This window comes from Crocuta crocuta, unplaced genomic scaffold (genome assembly GCF_008692635.1).
Source record: "Crocuta crocuta isolate KB4526 unplaced genomic scaffold, BGI_CrCroc_1.0 scaffold30, whole genome shotgun sequence".
Classification (NCBI taxonomy): domain Eukaryota; kingdom Metazoa; phylum Chordata; class Mammalia; order Carnivora; family Hyaenidae; genus Crocuta; species Crocuta crocuta.
Genome location: NW_027528345.1, coordinates 13,345,417 through 13,361,717, shown reverse-complemented (window position 1 = coordinate 13,361,717; position 16,301 = coordinate 13,345,417). Strand labels below are relative to the sequence as shown.

The window sequence follows — 16,301 nt, the reverse complement described above, 5'->3', positions numbered from 1 at the left end:
TGCTGAACAAGACACACCTGGTTAAGAGAATGGAGAGAAAACATGGTTTTCTCATCCTCTGCCACCTGAGACCGAATAGGAACAGCCCCTGAGGTGACTCAGACTAGCAAATGGCCCAGCAGATGGTCGGGATGCAAGTCCCCACCTCCAGGGACCGCACTTGCCTTTAACAGTTCACAGCCGTAACTTGTACTCAGGACTTTTCCTTTTGACGGCTGCTCCCTGGGACTTTCTTCCACTTTAGTTGTGTCTCATTTTTTATCATCTTGATTTCCCACCAGCAGCCTTGCCCTAAAGCTTGACTGAGTTTATGGCTCCTAAGGAGCCTTCATAAGACCCTGGACTGTTTTTCTTCCCCTTTATTCTAGTGTTTTTCAAGTTAAGAATCCGTTTGTCACTGCACACGTGCCTTGCCTCACTGCTTGGCCTTGGAGGAAGTTCAAGTCGTACCCATCTCTGCCCGTGTAGGACAACTCATTTATTTAGAGGGTTTCATGTAGTTTCTCAGTCCCCGTGTCTCCCCCCTCTCGAGCTCTTACCTCATTGTCATCGGTGGGAAGTTATTACTGGGGCCTAACTGAGAAGATTGCCAGAAGCTTACTAGTGAAGCAGTAGGAAGGAACAGGACATAACCTCCCAGATAGCTCTTTAGCTGGTCCTTGGCCTCACTGAGAAAGCAGGGCAGTTGGTTATCCTAAGACTGTCTCATAGTTAAGGGGGATGTTACTTATACTTATTTGTTATTGCTGCCATCCGTGTGGCCACTCTCCCTTGCCCTTTGCTTTCCAGACTTATCTGGACCAGAACCAAGCATCGTGGAGGGCGTCGCTTCTCCCTTCTTAATGATCATGGTCTTTCTAGGGGCCCAGGGGAAGATACTCTGTGAAAGGAGCTGGGAGTGTGGATGCCTTGGGACGCTCCCACCTCACTGCAGAGACACAGATGATAGATAACCAAGGCCAAAGAGAAAGGTGCCATACCAGGGGTTCTGGTCTGCAGACTTTTGCCCTGTTCCTTTAAAAGAAAGCTTGCTCAGAGTTGAAAAGTCAGAGGAAACTTCCCTCACTGCTAGAGAGGGGAAACGTAGGCTCTCCTTTACTTGCTCTTTCCCTATTGGTTGTACACCCCAAATCTGGCTTTCTTCATCCTCCACTCCTCTCCGTGACCCTAAGCACTNTGGCCGCCCGCCCCCGCCCCCCTCCATGCCTGTTCTGCCATTCTTAGCTCCTTTCCTAATTTGCTGCCCTCCAGCACTACCCATCCTGGTTAACAGGGTACTTAACCATAACCATGCCCTGTCTACAGCCTGAACCGCCAAGCAGACACCAAAAAACTCCTCTGGTTTCTAAGGCTCCCCTGCTCCACACTGAGAGGCTCCTTTAAAGGTGCTAGCCCCGAGACAGCCCCCTTCCCCTGCGAGTCACCCCCCTTTCTTTCATGACTTCCTTGCCATCCCCCAATCATTATTTTTCATGAATATTGTACATTGTATACACAGGAAGGAAATGTATTCTTTTTTTTTTATTCCATAACCAGTCCGATTAGAATCCAGTCTTCCTAGTTATATCACCTATGCCTTTGTTGATATGCTCTTTCTGCTTTCTTTAGACTTTTGTTTGACAGGGGTGGAGGGGGGAATGGGACAGGACCCCAAGGCAGATTAGAGGATCCCCCATCCTACTTCAGACCCCCACAACCCTAGTCATCCCCCTCACAGTATAAAACTGATTTCCCTCTGTGTTTGCATACATGCATGTACACACAGACATAAATCCCCACCCACTCACCCCAGAGTGAGCAGGAATAAGCGTAGGTGGCTACTGGCCACTGTTCCCACCCTGTTACCAGTTCATGCATCTCTCTTTGGGGTAAAGTCCTACCCCCAGAATGAGAAAAGGCTGGGGAGAGTAAGGCAGGTTAAGACAGCTGTGTCCTTTGTAGACGCAGGTTTGTATTGTAGCTGCTAGGGTTTATCTTATTTTTGTAATGGGGTGGGGTGCTGGTAGCACAGAGCTCCCATCAGCATTCGCTACCGGTGAGTGATGTTTTAGCTGTAAGAAATGGCTATGAGCACTAGTTTCACTGACCTTCCCTTAGGGCGGTGGTTCTCAGGATGTGGTCCAGGCCCAGTAGCAGCAGCAGCACCAGTATCTGGGAGCTTGGTAGAAATACACATTTGGGCCCCACCACAGACCTCTTGAATCGGAAACTGAATCAGGCTGGGCTCTAACAAGCACTCCACGTGATTCTGACACACACTAAAGTGTGAGAACCATTGCCTTAGGGGCAAGCTGGGAAATCCTGTAGGGTGCCAGGGATACTTTAAGTACCATCCTCTGCCTTAGCACTAACACATTTTCCCACTTCCTCCAGTCCCTCCCTCCACCCCCATTAAAACAACAACCGCGTCGTTCATCTCAGAATCTAGGCTTGAGTTCCTTCTACTTCTTCCTAAAACCTGTTCTGACTTGGTCCTGACAGGAATTGTCCCATATTCCCTTGCAGACTGGTCACTCCACGTTCTTTGTTACAGGAAGGATGGGCTGGAGCTCGAGCTGTCCTGTACACACACACACACACACACACGCACGCGCGCGCGCACACACACACACACACACACACACACACACACACACCTTTCCGGCAGGGAGAGGAGCCTCCAGCCCCAACCGTGGAGGCTGCAGCCTCCTGACATGGTATCTGTTGAAAGAAAGCAGTGTGTATCTATGGCTATATCTCTGTTCATCTGTATATCTTTGACGTGTAGCAGCACCTCTCCATCCCGTCAAGGAGCTATACTCTGGGTCTGGGTCTCTCCAGTCCCCAGCGATGCGCTTTGACAGGTGAGAGGATGCAGTGCTACGGGCTGTTCTGTTACAAAACCGTCTCCTCCCTTTCCCTGCCACCCACTTGGCATGATCCCTGTGAGCAGGCTCTCACGATCTCCCAGGACGGGGCTGAGACAGAGGCTTCGCTCTGTTCTCCCTAACCGTGCCTTCTTCCATCCCCCCCTTACCACCCAGCAGTTCTGCCCCTGGCCATGCCTTCTCCTGCTCCCCCTTGCCCTGACATATATTGTGCCTTATTTATGCTGCAAATATAACATTAAACTATCAAAGAGAACCACTGTTATGTCTAATGCTTCGGTACTCTGATCTACAAGTCTCATTGGCCACCCTCTCTGGGAACTCCTTGGGCTTTCACGTCTGTGCTTTTCCTCACTCTCCCATTTTTTAGGACAGAAGGAGCAGGGATTCTTATCCCTCCTTTTGATGCAGGGAAGACACAGCCTAGAGAAGGTATGTGGTTTATATAAATTACATAACACAAAAGAAGGCATAGAGACCAGGGTTCAGATCTGTGCACTGCCCTGGGGACAAGGGCCCCCACATCATCATGGGAGCCTTCACTATAGAATGTGGGTGCGTTATGTGAATGGGGAATGGTCGGGTGTCCGAAGACAGGCGGCCTCTTATCTCTGTTTTGTCCCCACCTTCCTCCCAACAATAAAAACCAAAAGCAAGCCCTACTCTCAGTAACTTGGCAGCATGACTAGGGAAGTGCACACATACACACAGGAAGTGAAGATGTGGGGAAGAGGGCGATCTGGAAGTGAGGGGTGGAGCTTGTTTAAAAGCAGGTAAGAGTTCGCCAGAAAAACATGTAATGGCCAGGAACTGTGGCGAGGGGCAGGGGAGTCCCTACTAATAGCTCGTGTCTGTGCACCCTTAGATAATTAGCACAAGTGAGGAAGAGAGAGCCAGGCTGCAGAACTTGACCAGCAGATAACAGGTGCCTCTGAGGGTTTCCCAGTAGAAGAGAAGCAATTTAGAAGCTGTTTGTGGCTGGTATTTGGTATAAGTGACACAAGCAGGAAGCTGGAGTCTCTACAGGAGAGTGGGAAAGGCAGGGTGGTCTTCGCCGTGTTGTGCTCAGGAGCACACAGGTTCCCAGAGAAGGGTGAGAAAATAAGTTGCTGAAAGCCAAAGACCAAAGCCACCAAGATTGTGAGGTTTTGGAAGCGTTGAGACTGAAGGGAGGGCACTTTCTCAGGGTGGGAGAATTAAGCCATTCCAGATGCAGGCGTATCTTGTTCTGTTGTGCTTCGCATAGGTGGGGGGGTTTTGTTTTGTTATAAATTGAAGGTACAAGATTCCAGTGCAGGAAGTAACGCAGATGTGGGCAAATAACAGCAGAGAACTAGATTTAGAAGTGGAGCCTGAAGATGGGACTGCATTGGTGTAACCCCATGATCCAACCTGAACAGAGGAGCTGCTGCTGACGGAAGAGCACAGAAAGTGCTTTCTTGAGACACATTCTCCTTCCGGTGAAGATGCTGTCAAGACTGTAGAAATGACAGAGGATTGGGGCACCTGGGTGGCTTAGTCGGTTAAGCGTCTGACTTTAGCTTGGGTCATGATCTCGCGGTTCGTGGGTCCGAGCCCCGCGTCGGGCTCTGTGCTGACTGCCAGCTCGGAGCCTGGAGCCTGTTTCAGTCTGTGACTCCCTCTCTCTCTGACCCTCCCCTGCTCACGCTGTCTCTCTCTCTCTCTCTCCTAGAAATAAATTTAAAATAACATTTAAAAAATTTTAAAAAAAAAAGAAATGACAGAGGATTTAGAATATTACAGGGCGGGGTCTCTGTTAACCGAAAGGTTGATGGTTGGAGCCTCCCCGGGAATATAATATCTGTGGTAGAATATTACAGGGGTGCCTGGCTGGAGCCACATTCAGTCGGTGGAGAACGGGACTCTTGATCTCAGAATTGTAAGTTCGAGATGTAAGTCCCATGTTAGGTGGGAAGATTACTTAAAATCTGAAAAAAAGATTATTAGAATATAATAACAGAATATAATAACAGAAACGTAGTTGATAAAGCAGTGGTTGGGTTTGAGAGGTTTGACTCCAATTTTTAAAATTCTGTGGGTAAAATGCTATCAAACAGCATCACACACTACTGAGAAGTCATTCATGAAAGGAGGAGCCAATCGATGAAGCAGAATTTCATTATCTTGTTTTAAGAAATCGCCATGCCATAGCTACCCCACCCCTTTAGCAGTCACCAACCTGATCAGTCAGCAGTGCCCAACATCAAGGATAGGTCCTCCACCAGCAAAGAGATTACAACTTGCAGGGGCCTGGCTGGCTCAGTAGGTAGAGCATTGACTTGATCTCAGGGTCCTGAGTTCAAGCCCAACATTGAATGTAGAGCTTACTTAAAAAAAAAAAAATTACAACTCGCTAAAACTCTCAGATGATTGTTAGCATTTTTTAGCAATATCTTAACTTTGTTTTAAGTTTTATTTATTTTGAAAGAGAATCTCAAGTAGGCTCCACGCTGTCAGCACAGAGCCGGACATGGAGCTAGATCTCATGAACCCTGAGATCATGACCTGAGCCAAAATCAAGAGGCAGATGCTTGACCAACTGAGCCACCCCGGTGCCCCAGCAGTCTTTTAAATTTAAGGTATGGACATGATTGACTTTTTAAGACATTTGCACACTTAATAGACGACAGCATAGAGTAAACATAACTTTTATGTGTGCTGGGAAACAAAAATTCATTTGATTTGCCTTCTTGTGATATTTTATTGCAGTGGTCTGGAACTGAACCAGCAATGTCTCCAAGATATGCCTGTGCCTACCAAAGGAGGTAGCCGTCTCCATCCTGGGCATAGGAAGTTAGCTAGGCCAGACCTTTACTGAATTGAACCTCAGCTCAGGTCCACTTGTAATTGATGAGCACAGATACTAGGAGAATCAGAGTGGCAGACACTTATTGGCTGCTCTGTGCTGGATGGAACACTAGATGCTTTGCATTCATCAAGTCATTTTCATGTTTACAACAGCCTCTTGGTAATGCCTCATTTAAGATGAACTGAGGCTTAGGTTAAGACATTTGCCCAAGGCACATGGTGAAGTGCACGTGCTGGCATTAAAACACCCCGGCGCCACTCTGCAGTGGCTCACAACCCTGCCCCTCTGGACTTCTGTCAGGTAAGAACAGACAGAGGCCGTGATGTGGCATAGGATCCATTTCCCACAGAAAATCCCGTCTGCTCGTGACCTGGATACTCCCTTCTAAGAAGCGGTGACACTCCACGATATGATGATGAGTGTCAGGTTCCGTGCCTGGGACCAGCTGTGAGCCCAAGCTTCCAAAGGGGTCCCCCTACCTTAGGCCGCATCAATAGAAACCTAGTAGAACATCCAGATCAAAACCGGCTTTATTCTACCTCTCCGGAGTTATAAATCGGTTTCTAGATGCCTTGCTTAAAAGAGGGAGGTCCCCTTAACAAAAAAGAGTGGAAGAAGGGAGTCTGTCTTCAAAGACATGAAAGGCTTGCACACAAATGTGCAACAGTCCTAGTGAAGCACACTAGGACCCCTGGTGGAGGCCACAGGAGACAGAAGCCAGCATGGCATACAGATACATCTGCCCAACCACTGTCTGAGGAGATGGAAAGTTCACTGGGACTCATGTGTGAACGGATCACCACTGCTAACGTTTTGAGGACACTTGCTCTGTGCCAGATCCGGTGCCGAATGGATTACAAAAAGTATCTCAAATAATGCTCACCCTAGAAAGTAATTCCTTTTTAAAAAAAAATTTTTTTTTAATGTTTATTTATTTTGAGAGAGAGAGAAAGCATGAGATGGGGAGGGGCAGAGAGAGGAAGACACAGAATCCAAACAGGCTCCAGGTTCTGAGCTGTCAGTACAGAGCCTAATGCAGGGCTCAAACTCACGAACTGAGATCACGACCTGAGCCGAAGTCAGACGCTCAACTGACTGAGCTACCTACCCAGTTGCCTCATTTTGTTTTTAAATGGTTTCTTTATTTCTGAGAGAGAGAGAGACAGACAGCGGGGGCAGGGGAGGGTCCGAGAGAGAGGGAAACAGAATCCGAAGCAGGCTCCAGGCTCTGAACTGTCAGCACAGAGCCCGACGCGGGGCTCGAACCCACAATCCGTGAGATCATGACCTGAGCCAAAGTCGGAGGCCCAACCGACTGAGCCACCCAGGCACCCCACCCCATTTTTTTTTTTTTTAATGTTTATTTTTGAAAGAGAGAGGGAGGGAGACATAGAATCCAAAGCAGGCTCCAGGCTCCAAGCTGTCAACACAGAGCCTGACGTGGGGCTTGAACTCATGGACCTCAAGGTCATAACCTGAGCCAAAGTCAGACCCTTGGCCAACTCAGCCACCCAGGCTCCCTGACAGTAGTTCCTTTTAATGTTGCCATGTTTTAGGTGAGGAGACTGCAGTTCATTGAGATGCACTTGCCCAAGACTGATCCGCAGGCCCTTTATGTCATGGCCCCTCTCCAACACAGGCTGGAGAATCACACGGCGGTGGGGAGGGGAGGAGAGGACGGGGGAAGCTGAGGAAGGAATTTTAGGATCAGAAGGGAAACTGTACCAGATGACTTTGAAGGACCCCTTCCTGAGAGTGACTGATTTTTTTTCCTAAGGCAGAATTCCTTTCACCTGTTCCAACAGGTCAGAGGCTGGGGTAACTAGGAGAAGGTAGACAGAACCATATTCCAACCCCAGTGTCCTGCCCCTGCCTTCTGTGGCTCCTTAGAGTCAGCCTTAGGAACCTCCGTCTTCCCCCACCCTTCAAAGAGCAGAAAAAGGAAATGGCCGGACCTGACAGTGCAGAGCTGTGGCCACAGGGTGGCAGCAGTGCCTCACTGCAGAGGAGGGCTCCAGCAGCCCAGGTGAGGCAGGTCCTAAGCAGGGCTCTCGAGTGAAGACGGGGTCAGTCTACAAAGATTTGAAGCAGTCACCCACTGTGTGGACTCTGAAACCTTTTAGCCCCCTGTATCCCACTTTTCCATCCCCAGGCAAATCTCAGCATAGTGATTTCACTTTTAACCCTCGAAGAGGCATGGAGGCGCAAGGCTGTGAATAGGCTGGATGACCCCGGCTGCAGCCAGTCTCTGGAGGGACCCGGCTTGGTCATTCTGGCGAATTCTCACCCTGGCTCTTAGCCCCTACCTCTGTCCCAGGACATAATGCCTAGCCCTTCTTGAGAAGACTTCCTCTATGCTTTTATTCTCTAAGTTAGGAACGAGAGGAGGTGATCAGTTGGAGCTCTCCAACCTGTTGAGAAATTAGGGGTTCGTGAAGGCCCCTCAGGGCCTGCCTCTGACAAAGCATCTGCAATTAATGATGCTTCTTGAACTCTGGAGACAGGATTTATGGATCTAATAAAGTCTCTAACTCCAGGCCTTGGGGCTGGGGGCCGGAGGCTGGGAGCAGGAAGTCCCGGGGGTGCCATGGGAGGGGGTCCCAGGCGGCTCCTAATGGAGCCATGTGTTTGCATTGCCTGTTCTAGAGCCCCTCGGGCTGCTGAGGGGAGGGGGCCGGGACACAGCGGGTATAAGAGGCGGGTATAGCCGCAGGAAGGCACACGGCAGGATGGATTCCAGGCGGGCAGCAGTGCTGCTGCTGCTGCTGCTGCTACTGCCAGACTGGGGCTGTGCCCAAGGACCAGGTGGCCAAGACGAAGGACACCAAATCTTTGTGGTAAGTGACCACCCCATTCCCGTGTTGCCATTCTTCTCTCTCAGCTTGAAGCTTGTGTTCCCAAGTTCAGGTACTTGGGCTGCCGGGGTCTTCACTGGGTCCTCGTATCTGAGGAGATAGCTCCTCAGCTTCCCTTCGCCATGTGACCTAAATGTCCAAGGCCTTTGCCCACCTTCCTTCCCCGCTGGCCCTGTCAACCACAGGAGGAAGACAGCAGGCCCCGCCCGCTGCCGGAGGCCCAGACCCCTGGGTCATTCCTGCGCTCCCTGCTCCAGGCCATGCAGAGACCCGGCCGTAGCTCAGCCTTTCGGTTTCAGCCCCAGAGGTGAGTTTAAGAGGGACACTGGGCAAGGCAGGGGCCAAAGGGACAGGAAAGGGGGTGGGGGGAGATTTGGGAGGGGCCGTAAGGACCTACAGCTGAGGATGGATCTTTTCCAAGGTTTGGCAGAAACACCCGGGGCTCCTGGAGCAGCGAACAGTTGGGTCCCCGAGCTGGGGAGGGGCTCAGCTCCCCGTTCTGGAGCCTGGCCGCCCCTCAACGCTTTGGGAAGAAGTGACATGTCATCCCTTGAAATATTTGCATGCAAGGCTCACAACTGAAAGTGCCATGTCTCCCTTTCCCACCCACCCCCACCCCCAAATAAAGCTGTCTGGCTTCTGAACCCATGTGTCTGCCTGGATGAGACGTGAAAGGGCTGGGGGAGAGCCCCGGGACAAGAACCACAGCCCCACAAAACCCAGCTCTGCAGGAACCCAGGTGGTGGCGTTCCCAGAGGTCACCGCACCTAGCCTCCTGCCTCTAGAAAGGCGACTGTGGGGATGAGTGGGGAACAAGGTGGGGAGGCACAACAGGGGAGGCAATCTGGTGCTAACCTCCTCCGTCGTCAGTATCAGTCAGAGAAACAGAGCAGATTTAAGAATCCAAGAGGCAGCGCGTTTATTCTGGGCTCTAGGGGAGAGCCCCCTGATTTCATTCTCACTCGTCACCACCAGTGACAGGAGGACAGATCTTGGGCCAGCCAAGGCCCTGTGGTTCCTGGCTCCTGGCCCTGTGTCCTCCTGAGCCTGCAGACAGGCAGTCTGTGTCAGAGGTAGAGACGGCCCCTCCAGGGGTACCAGAGCTGAGCAGACACGTGGGCCAGGGGCAAGAAGGGCAGGGAGCGTGGGTGCACATCCGTGAGTCCAGCTGGGGCTTTATTTGCTGCCCGCCATGATCTTGAGGTACTGCAGGGCACGGCGGGCAGCCTCGCCGCGGGCTGCCTCCCTGGTCGCTGCAGAGCCATGACACACGGTAGCCGGCTGTGTGGACAGCTCCACCAGGCACTGNAGGGTTGGGTGGAAGGCAGAGCCGGCAGGGCTACAGCCACATCACCACGTGCCCGCCCCCGCAGACCCACGTGTACTTGCTCTGCTTCAGTCCCCACCATCCCCGGCCTCCCGACCAGCCGTACCGATATCCAGGTAGCTGACGTGGAAGGCCTGCTCCTCAGAGAGCTCACTGAGGACGCTGCAGCAGGCAGAGCCCAGAGCACCTAAGGCGCCCAAGGAGCAGCTACGGAGGGACAGGATCTTCTCTCCCACTGAATTTCGCAGAGAATCCCAGGTGCAGCCTGGGCCCCGGTTCCGAAGTCCATCTAGGCGGGAGCCCACACCCTGGCGAGACGGGGACAGGGAGAAAGATGCAGCCGTGAGCTGAGACCCAGGCGCTGACCGGACCTTCGAGGCCAAGGGGAGAAAAGCCCACAGAAGGAGTGCTTCGTCCCGCGTGCCTTCTCTGAGTTGGCCTTTCTGGACCAGGGGTCCGGGCAGCCTTCGTCATCCAGTAGCAGCAGTGTGCAGGGCCCCTGCCCCGGGCCAGCTCCCCCTGGCACTCGCCAGGCAGGCCTGTGGCTGAGGCAGAGAGGGGGCCCAGGGAACTCTGGCTCTGGTAGGAAAATGGGGAGAAGCAGGCCTGGGACCTGGAGGGGCTCACTCCCGAGTGACAGGCTCATGTCCCCGGGGCCCTGCCTGGCACGGAGGACGGAGCACAGTGCCTGGCCCACACGAACCACTCACAATGGAGAAGTGATCATCATCAGGCTCTGCCTCATTCCCGTCCCGGGCATCCAGAGGCACCGTGTGCACTCGAAGCAGCATCTTGGCCGCCGCGTTACGCTTTGCCAGCTTTTTGGAAGTGCCACTGCCTGCGTGTGGGGAGAGGGTTGCTGGATTCTGATTCCCAACAGACCCAGTGCCTTCCACCCAGCTCAAACTCGGGGTGAGGGTCCCCTCACGGGATGTCAGTTGGAAAGAGGAGTTCGGTACCTGCCATGCGCCTGAGAACCTGGTCAACCAGCAGGGGGCAAAAGACAGCGTGCAAGGGAGATGCCGGGAGGAAGGAGCCAAGCCGGGGGCTCAGCCAGGACAGTGGGGCTTTGGCAGAGAGAGGCTAGGAGCTGCCGGTGGCCGGGGCTGGAGTAGCAGCAAGAACTCCCCTCCGCCCAGTTACCGATCTCAACGAAACGCTCCACTCGGCACGTCATGGTAAACTCTTTGCGATGGGCCGGCCCAGACTCCTGGGTCACCGTGTACTCAGGCAACCGCCAGCCTTTCTGCACCACCAGCTCCTTGGAAGGGAGAGACAAGGGTGCGCAGGGCTGAGCGAGAACGCGTGTCCTCTCCCCCCTCCCCTGGGAGCCTCAGGTCCCGGGTTAGAAGAGGGATAAAGGGGGTGGGAAAAGCCCTCAGAACAAGGGAAGAGCCCCACATGAGCGTTCCTCATGGCCCCAGGTTCGAGGGAAGACAGGCATGCACGGGAAAGGAGGATGGGGGCACACCTGCAGAGCGCCAACAGGATTGCACTCGGACTGCTGAGGGGAGACGGGGGGCTGCACCTCCATGGGGGAGCTCCTGAAGGGAAAAGGGTCCAGGCCAACGCTGATGGGGCTGTCCCTTTTGCAGCTGTCCATGAGTCCCAAGCCCTGCTCCGGTGTCCCCGTGACCATCTCCCTACTCCCCGCCTGGCAGGCAGCTGTCCATCCAAATGTCCAGCCTGCTTCCTCCCCCTCCCACCCAAGTGAGGTCTTGGGTGAGGCCAAGACCCATTTAGACTTTCTGGAACAAAGGATCATCGCCCAGCCAGGAGAATGGGAGAGGGGCTACATATCCAGTCCCTGGAAGCACCTGATGGGACACGCACACCGGACCATCATGTGACCAACTCCGAAGGAAATGGGGCCCGCGAGACCCTCAGACGTGGCCAAGCATCATCCACATGGCCATTTAAAAATCATCAATTCCCTCCTGTCCCAAGAGCTTACCAGCTGGGACGAATTCTTCAAATTCTGGGGCCCAACTATTCCAGCCTCTGTTTACTCTCAGGCTTCCTCCTGCCTGACCAGCCTGGGTCCAAAGGCTGGGGGACCAAGTGCCAGGACCCCTTCCTCCCCTCTCCCCACCAAGGCAGGCAGGAAACACAAGATACCTGGTTGGAACAGCAGATGGAACAGGAGTCGCAGCCGCTGCAGCAGTAAAAACTGGAATGTCCTCAGGCAGTGAAGAGTCTAGGGGAGAAAAAGAACTTCCCGAGGGGAAGGGGGCCTTTGATTCACACCCATGTAGGGGGAGGGAGTAGAAGGGGGGACCCAGGTCCTCCTGGCCTCCCCATCCCCTAAGAAAACTCCTTCCCGCTTCAGCCAAAGACTCAAGGAAGCTTAACCACCAGCAAACCTTTGCTGCCAAACACTGGATCTAAGGGGAAGGAGGGTCTCTTCCCACTCAAGAAACACGGAGGCTACAAACTCCAAAGACCAGTGTGGGAGAAGGAGGGACAACGTGCTAAACAGAGGAGGCGTGCTGGGGAGCAGCCTCTCTAGCCTCGGCCTCCACCCCGCCCCCTCCCTAGCCTGGGCCCAAACCACAGCCCCTTGACAACCCCCCCGGCCCAAGGGTCCTTCACAACAGCAGGAGCCCCGGAAGCATCCTGCTCAGTCCAGAGGCCACCCTCAGGAAGAGGCCCAGGTCAAGGCGGCTACGTGTCACCAGGCCAGCCCTCCTGGGCAGAGGAGGTGGCACAGGGGCCTGGGTTCCTGGCAGGGCCTCTAGGAAGCCTTGGCTGTTCCTCCCTCACCTGCTGTCCTCCAGGGCCGGCTCCAGCATGCTCCCCCCTTTGAGGTGTTTGAGGGCCACCTCAGCTGCCTTGTGCTTGGCGGCCTTCTTGCTGGGGCCCTGACCTGGGAGAGGGGCGTGGGCAATACCGGACGTCACTGGGAGGACAGAAGAAAAACCAGCATCCCACGGCCTCTCTCCTCACAGCTGCAGGGAGTCAACCAAGCCCCACTCGCCAACGGTCCCTGCCCAAGACTGGAAGCGCTACACTAACTGCAGGAAGGGAGGGCTTTTATCTTCCCATGAGCTCCCCAGATGGAGTCAGGCCAGGCGGAACTGCTCCTGAGCTCATACACCCTGGGTGCAGAGCCTTCCCCTGCTTTACTCTCCTCTGGGAAGCACTTCCTTTTCTCTCAATAGAGACAGATGACTGGAAAAGTAAAGAGGGGAGGCTCTAGAGTCAAGGCCTGGCTCTGCCACTTACTAGGCACATGACCTTGCACGAGTCGCTGAATCTCTCCAAGTCTCACTTTCCTCATATTCAACGTGAGGATACTACCATCTACCGCCCTGGATTAGACTGTGGTTTAAGATTAACTAGGAATTTGGTCGAGCACCTGGAACAGAGCCCAGTGCAGCGGACCCATACTCCCCCAAATACTTCACTGAGCCTTGGGTTTATCGCCCCTTTCTCCTCCAGGATGATGACATATCTGCCAGAGCACTGTGGCAGTCCCGCCCGCTCCTCTAACTCTCCCAAGTCCTGCCCACCTCCTCACACACCAGTTTCCCCCAATCCAGTCAGTGGCTTCTCCCCTGAAAGCTCTCCTTCCCTCACTGGCCTCAGAGAAGACGACTGGGAAGAGACTCCAAGAAACAAAGCCAACAGGGCCCTGTGAATGCACACCCCAGCCAGGCTGCCCAAGCCTTCCTCACCAGTGCAGCTGGTGTCGCCAACGGTGACCCGGAAGGTGAAATTAGGCTGGTGGGCTTGGCCCTCGGCTTTGAGAAGGTCGTACACGGGCGTCTTCCCTATTCTGGTCCCATACTCCTGCAGAAGGCTGATCGGGGTCTTGCCCGGGTTGGCTGCCAGCATTTGCTCTATACTGAGGGAGGCGGGGGGCACAGACCCTCATTCACACCTCCAACTCTGCACCCACCTGGCCAAACACTATCAAACCCAGGCACACCATGGGGGACATAGGGTCCAGGGGACCCCGGGCAATACAGCAAACACTGGCTGGATTCAATGTGGAGTAGAGATGCAGGCTGGGAAAGCAGGGTCCACTGCCCCCAGAGCAAGAGGGGAATGCACTGTTCCTGTCTCGATTAAGGAAGAGGATCCTGTGCCCCAGTGCAGGTCGCAAGTGCATGTCCCCTGACACAGTGCAGGCCAGGGACCCGGTACCCACCAAATGCACTGAAGGTCGGGGGCATAAAGCCCAGTGCCCCAAGTGCAGTCTGGGAACCCGGCCAACCCCAAACTATTTAGAGCAGGAGGCAGTGGCCACTGCCGGGATGCATGCCGGGAACCACGGCCCACTACCCCAGTGCTTGCCGGGAACAACCCTCAGGCCAGGTGCATGCTGGGGCCGCGCCGCTAACTCCTCCGCACCGCGCCACGCTTTTCGCCCGGCAGGGATCGGGATGAGGCGGCTCACCTGGGCAGCCCGCAGCCCGTGGTAGTGCCGGAGCCCTGCTCCTCTTCACTCATTCCCACCTCCGTCCCCGCGGGCGCCACCGTGACTGCAGCCTCCACGCGCCCCAATACACAGCCGACGAGCTAGGGCCGGGGCCAAGCCCCGAGTCGCGGCCGGTCGGGCCCGCCGCGGGGCATGCTGGGACATGGAGTCCCCCGCCCACCTGACTCCATGAGTCTCCAACGGGAGGGGAGCTATCCGCCCCACAACTCTCGGCGTGGTTTGCCCTGCCAGACAGCACCGCCTTCTGGGAGGAGCGGAGCCCTCCACTACTGCTTCCCGAACTGAGGGTGGTTGTGTGTGTGTGTATATATATTTGCGTGTGTGTGTGTTTTAATAGCGTCCCGCCTCCTTTTTCCGCGTCTCCCCTCCTCGGGGCGGGCATGCGTACTAGTTGAGTGGAAGCGGCCGGAGGCGGGGCGGTGAGGGCTAACTCTAGCACGGGGTCCTTTGAATCCCGAGGAAACTACAAAACCCAGGAGCTCGCGCGCCATCTTTGTCGCAGCTGGAGGGGCAGGGTCAGGCGTGCACGGAAAGCTTCGCGGTATAATTGGCTATTTCCGATTGCGCTGGCTGGCTCCAGGCAGATTGCGATTGGTTACGTTTCCTAGGAGGGCGGGGACAAGGAAAGAGTCCTCCCCCTTTGGCCCCGCCTCTTTCCTGAAAAGTGGTTGTGATTGGTCCTGGGGCGAGGCGGCTGTCGGATCCTAGCTTTTTGCAAGCTCTGAGGATGGGCCTGTCTTACCTGGACGCGGGGAGGGGACTGTTCCTTGCCCCTTAAGCGGTGGGGCAGGTCAAGTCCATCTCAGGCCGACCCCCAGTCCTCGGCCTAAGCGCCTGGCCCTCGAGCTTTCGTCTCACAGCATCTGCTTCCTTTTCCTAGGTTATCCTTCTCCTCCCTTCCCCGTAATTCTGGCCCGCAGCCTGTCTGGTTTCAGTTCTTTTCTAAAGCCCGTTTCGAGTGTCCCTAGTGAACCTTTTTGTAGCTGGCCGGGAGACCCCCCGCCCCCCTTCTGGGTGCTGAGAATCAGGCTATGGTAGGACAACAGGATTAGGAGGAGGAGCACGTCGTGGTCTCTCATTCGTTCTGCTGTGGGTCTTGGGTCTCTCGGCTGAGGAGACAGCAAGAGAGGATTCTGGCCTCTTAAAACTAATCCACTAATGTAGGTGCAGAGCAGAACACGTATTTTTGAGTCCCAGAGCTCCAGTCTCTCCTCCCCAAAGTCTCACGACCACTGGGTCAAAGGATGTAGGGAAAATCCTGTGACCTTGGAGAGAGATCACGAAAATGTCTGAATCTAATGAGTGCTCTGAGAATGGGTTAGGTAGTGGAGGTCCCGAGGAATCTTGGAATGATAATGAGCCACACTGCAGGGGGACGGGGCACTGAGCTGAGTGGATTCCAATTGGGTAGAACTGGAGTGGTGACAATTAGGGGAAGGAAAGCTGGCAATAGCGGTTGACAAGGGGAGCGATGCTAGAGCTCTGAGCGGGTGAGGGGGGGCGGGAATCCCATGTTGAGGGGCTGCTGTCTCAGGGTATAGGAGGGAGTTTATAAGGCTGGTCATAGGGGCCTCCTACGGAATCAGCGTAAGGTCCGAGGTGCGACTGCCACCAGACACCGCCTGCAGGGAGGTGAGGGGCCCAGAGGGGCCAGGGACGAGCCTGGAGTGCGCCGGATGGCAGCAGCAGGCTCCTTTAAGAGGCCGGCGGCTCCAGCGCAGCATCCCCCGCTCAGGGCGTGTCCNGCATCGCCTGTGGCAGCGCCCCGGGTCCGGTCGAGGGCAGCGGGGGGAGGAGAGAAGGAGGAGGAGAAGGAGGAGGAGGCGGGAGCAGCATCCGGAGCCGAGCTGCAGCAGCGCCGCCTTTTGTGCTGCGGCCGCGGAGCCCCCGAGGTGAGAGCCTGGCCGAGTTGGGGGGGTAGAGGGCAGGGATGGGTCCGGGTCCTGGGATCCGGGTGCGGAGGGAGGGTCGGGGTGCA

The 16,301-nt window shown here is 54.8% G+C and overlaps 3 protein-coding genes across 5 annotated transcripts in view; 2 read left to right on the top strand and 1 right to left on the bottom strand.

Annotated features, from left to right (window-relative positions):
• Nucleotides 1–1,185: 1,185 nt before the first annotated feature.
• NPFF (neuropeptide FF-amide peptide precursor) lies at nucleotides 1,186–9,196 on the top strand. 2 transcript variants are annotated; one of them, XM_077753501.1, is made up of 4 exons: nucleotides 1,186–3,299; nucleotides 5,598–8,534; nucleotides 8,738–8,859; nucleotides 8,974–9,196. In XM_077753501.1, the coding sequence occupies exons 2-4, from the start codon at nucleotides 8,427–8,429 to the stop codon at nucleotides 9,089–9,091; spliced, it is 348 nt and encodes a 115-aa protein (XP_077609627.1). In that variant the 5' UTR covers nucleotides 1,186–3,299; nucleotides 5,598–8,426; the 3' UTR covers nucleotides 9,092–9,196. The 2 variants fall into 2 exon arrangements, with proteins under 2 accessions (XP_077609627.1, XP_077609626.1); XM_077753500.1 differs by lacking the exon at nucleotides 1,186–3,299 and having other exon boundaries at nucleotides 4,612–8,534.
• A 250-nt stretch (nucleotides 9,197–9,446) lies between these two features.
• TARBP2 (TARBP2 subunit of RISC loading complex) lies at nucleotides 9,447–14,554 on the bottom strand. 2 transcript variants are annotated; one of them, XM_077753497.1, is made up of 9 exons: nucleotides 14,282–14,554; nucleotides 13,557–13,726; nucleotides 12,643–12,745; nucleotides 11,998–12,093; nucleotides 11,351–11,423; nucleotides 11,023–11,140; nucleotides 10,590–10,717; nucleotides 9,974–10,187; nucleotides 9,447–9,874 (listed from the first exon to the last, which is right to left on the bottom strand). In XM_077753497.1, the coding sequence occupies exons 1-9, from the start codon at nucleotides 14,332–14,334 to the stop codon at nucleotides 9,729–9,731; spliced, it is 1,101 nt and encodes a 366-aa protein (XP_077609623.1). In that variant the 5' UTR covers nucleotides 14,335–14,554; the 3' UTR covers nucleotides 9,447–9,728. The 2 variants fall into 2 exon arrangements, with proteins under 2 accessions (XP_077609623.1, XP_077609622.1); XM_077753496.1 differs by lacking the exon at nucleotides 14,282–14,554 and adding an exon at nucleotides 14,033–14,148 and having other exon boundaries at nucleotides 9,873–10,187.
• Nucleotides 14,555–16,120: 1,566 nt separating this feature from the next.
• The window catches only part of MAP3K12 (mitogen-activated protein kinase kinase kinase 12), a 17,298-nt gene continuing 17,117 nt past the window's right edge, over nucleotides 16,121–16,301 (top strand). The window contains exon 1 of the mRNA XM_077753495.1: nucleotides 16,121–16,215. The gene's annotated coding sequence lies outside the window, so the exon portion shown is untranslated. The remainder of the gene's footprint in view (nucleotides 16,216–16,301) is intronic.

Coding starts and splice junctions, on each gene's coding strand:
- NPFF (XM_077753501.1), top strand. CDS start 8,427: ATGGATTCCAGGCGGGCAGCAGTGCTGCTGCTGCTGCTGCTGCTACTG. Junction 8,535..8,737: donor AAGGACACCAAATCTTTGTG/GTAAGTGACCAC, acceptor TGTCAACCACAG/GAGGAAGACAGCAGGCCCCG. Junction 8,860..8,973: donor TTTCGGTTTCAGCCCCAGAG/GTGAGTTTAAGA, acceptor ATCTTTTCCAAG/GTTTGGCAGAAACACCCGGG.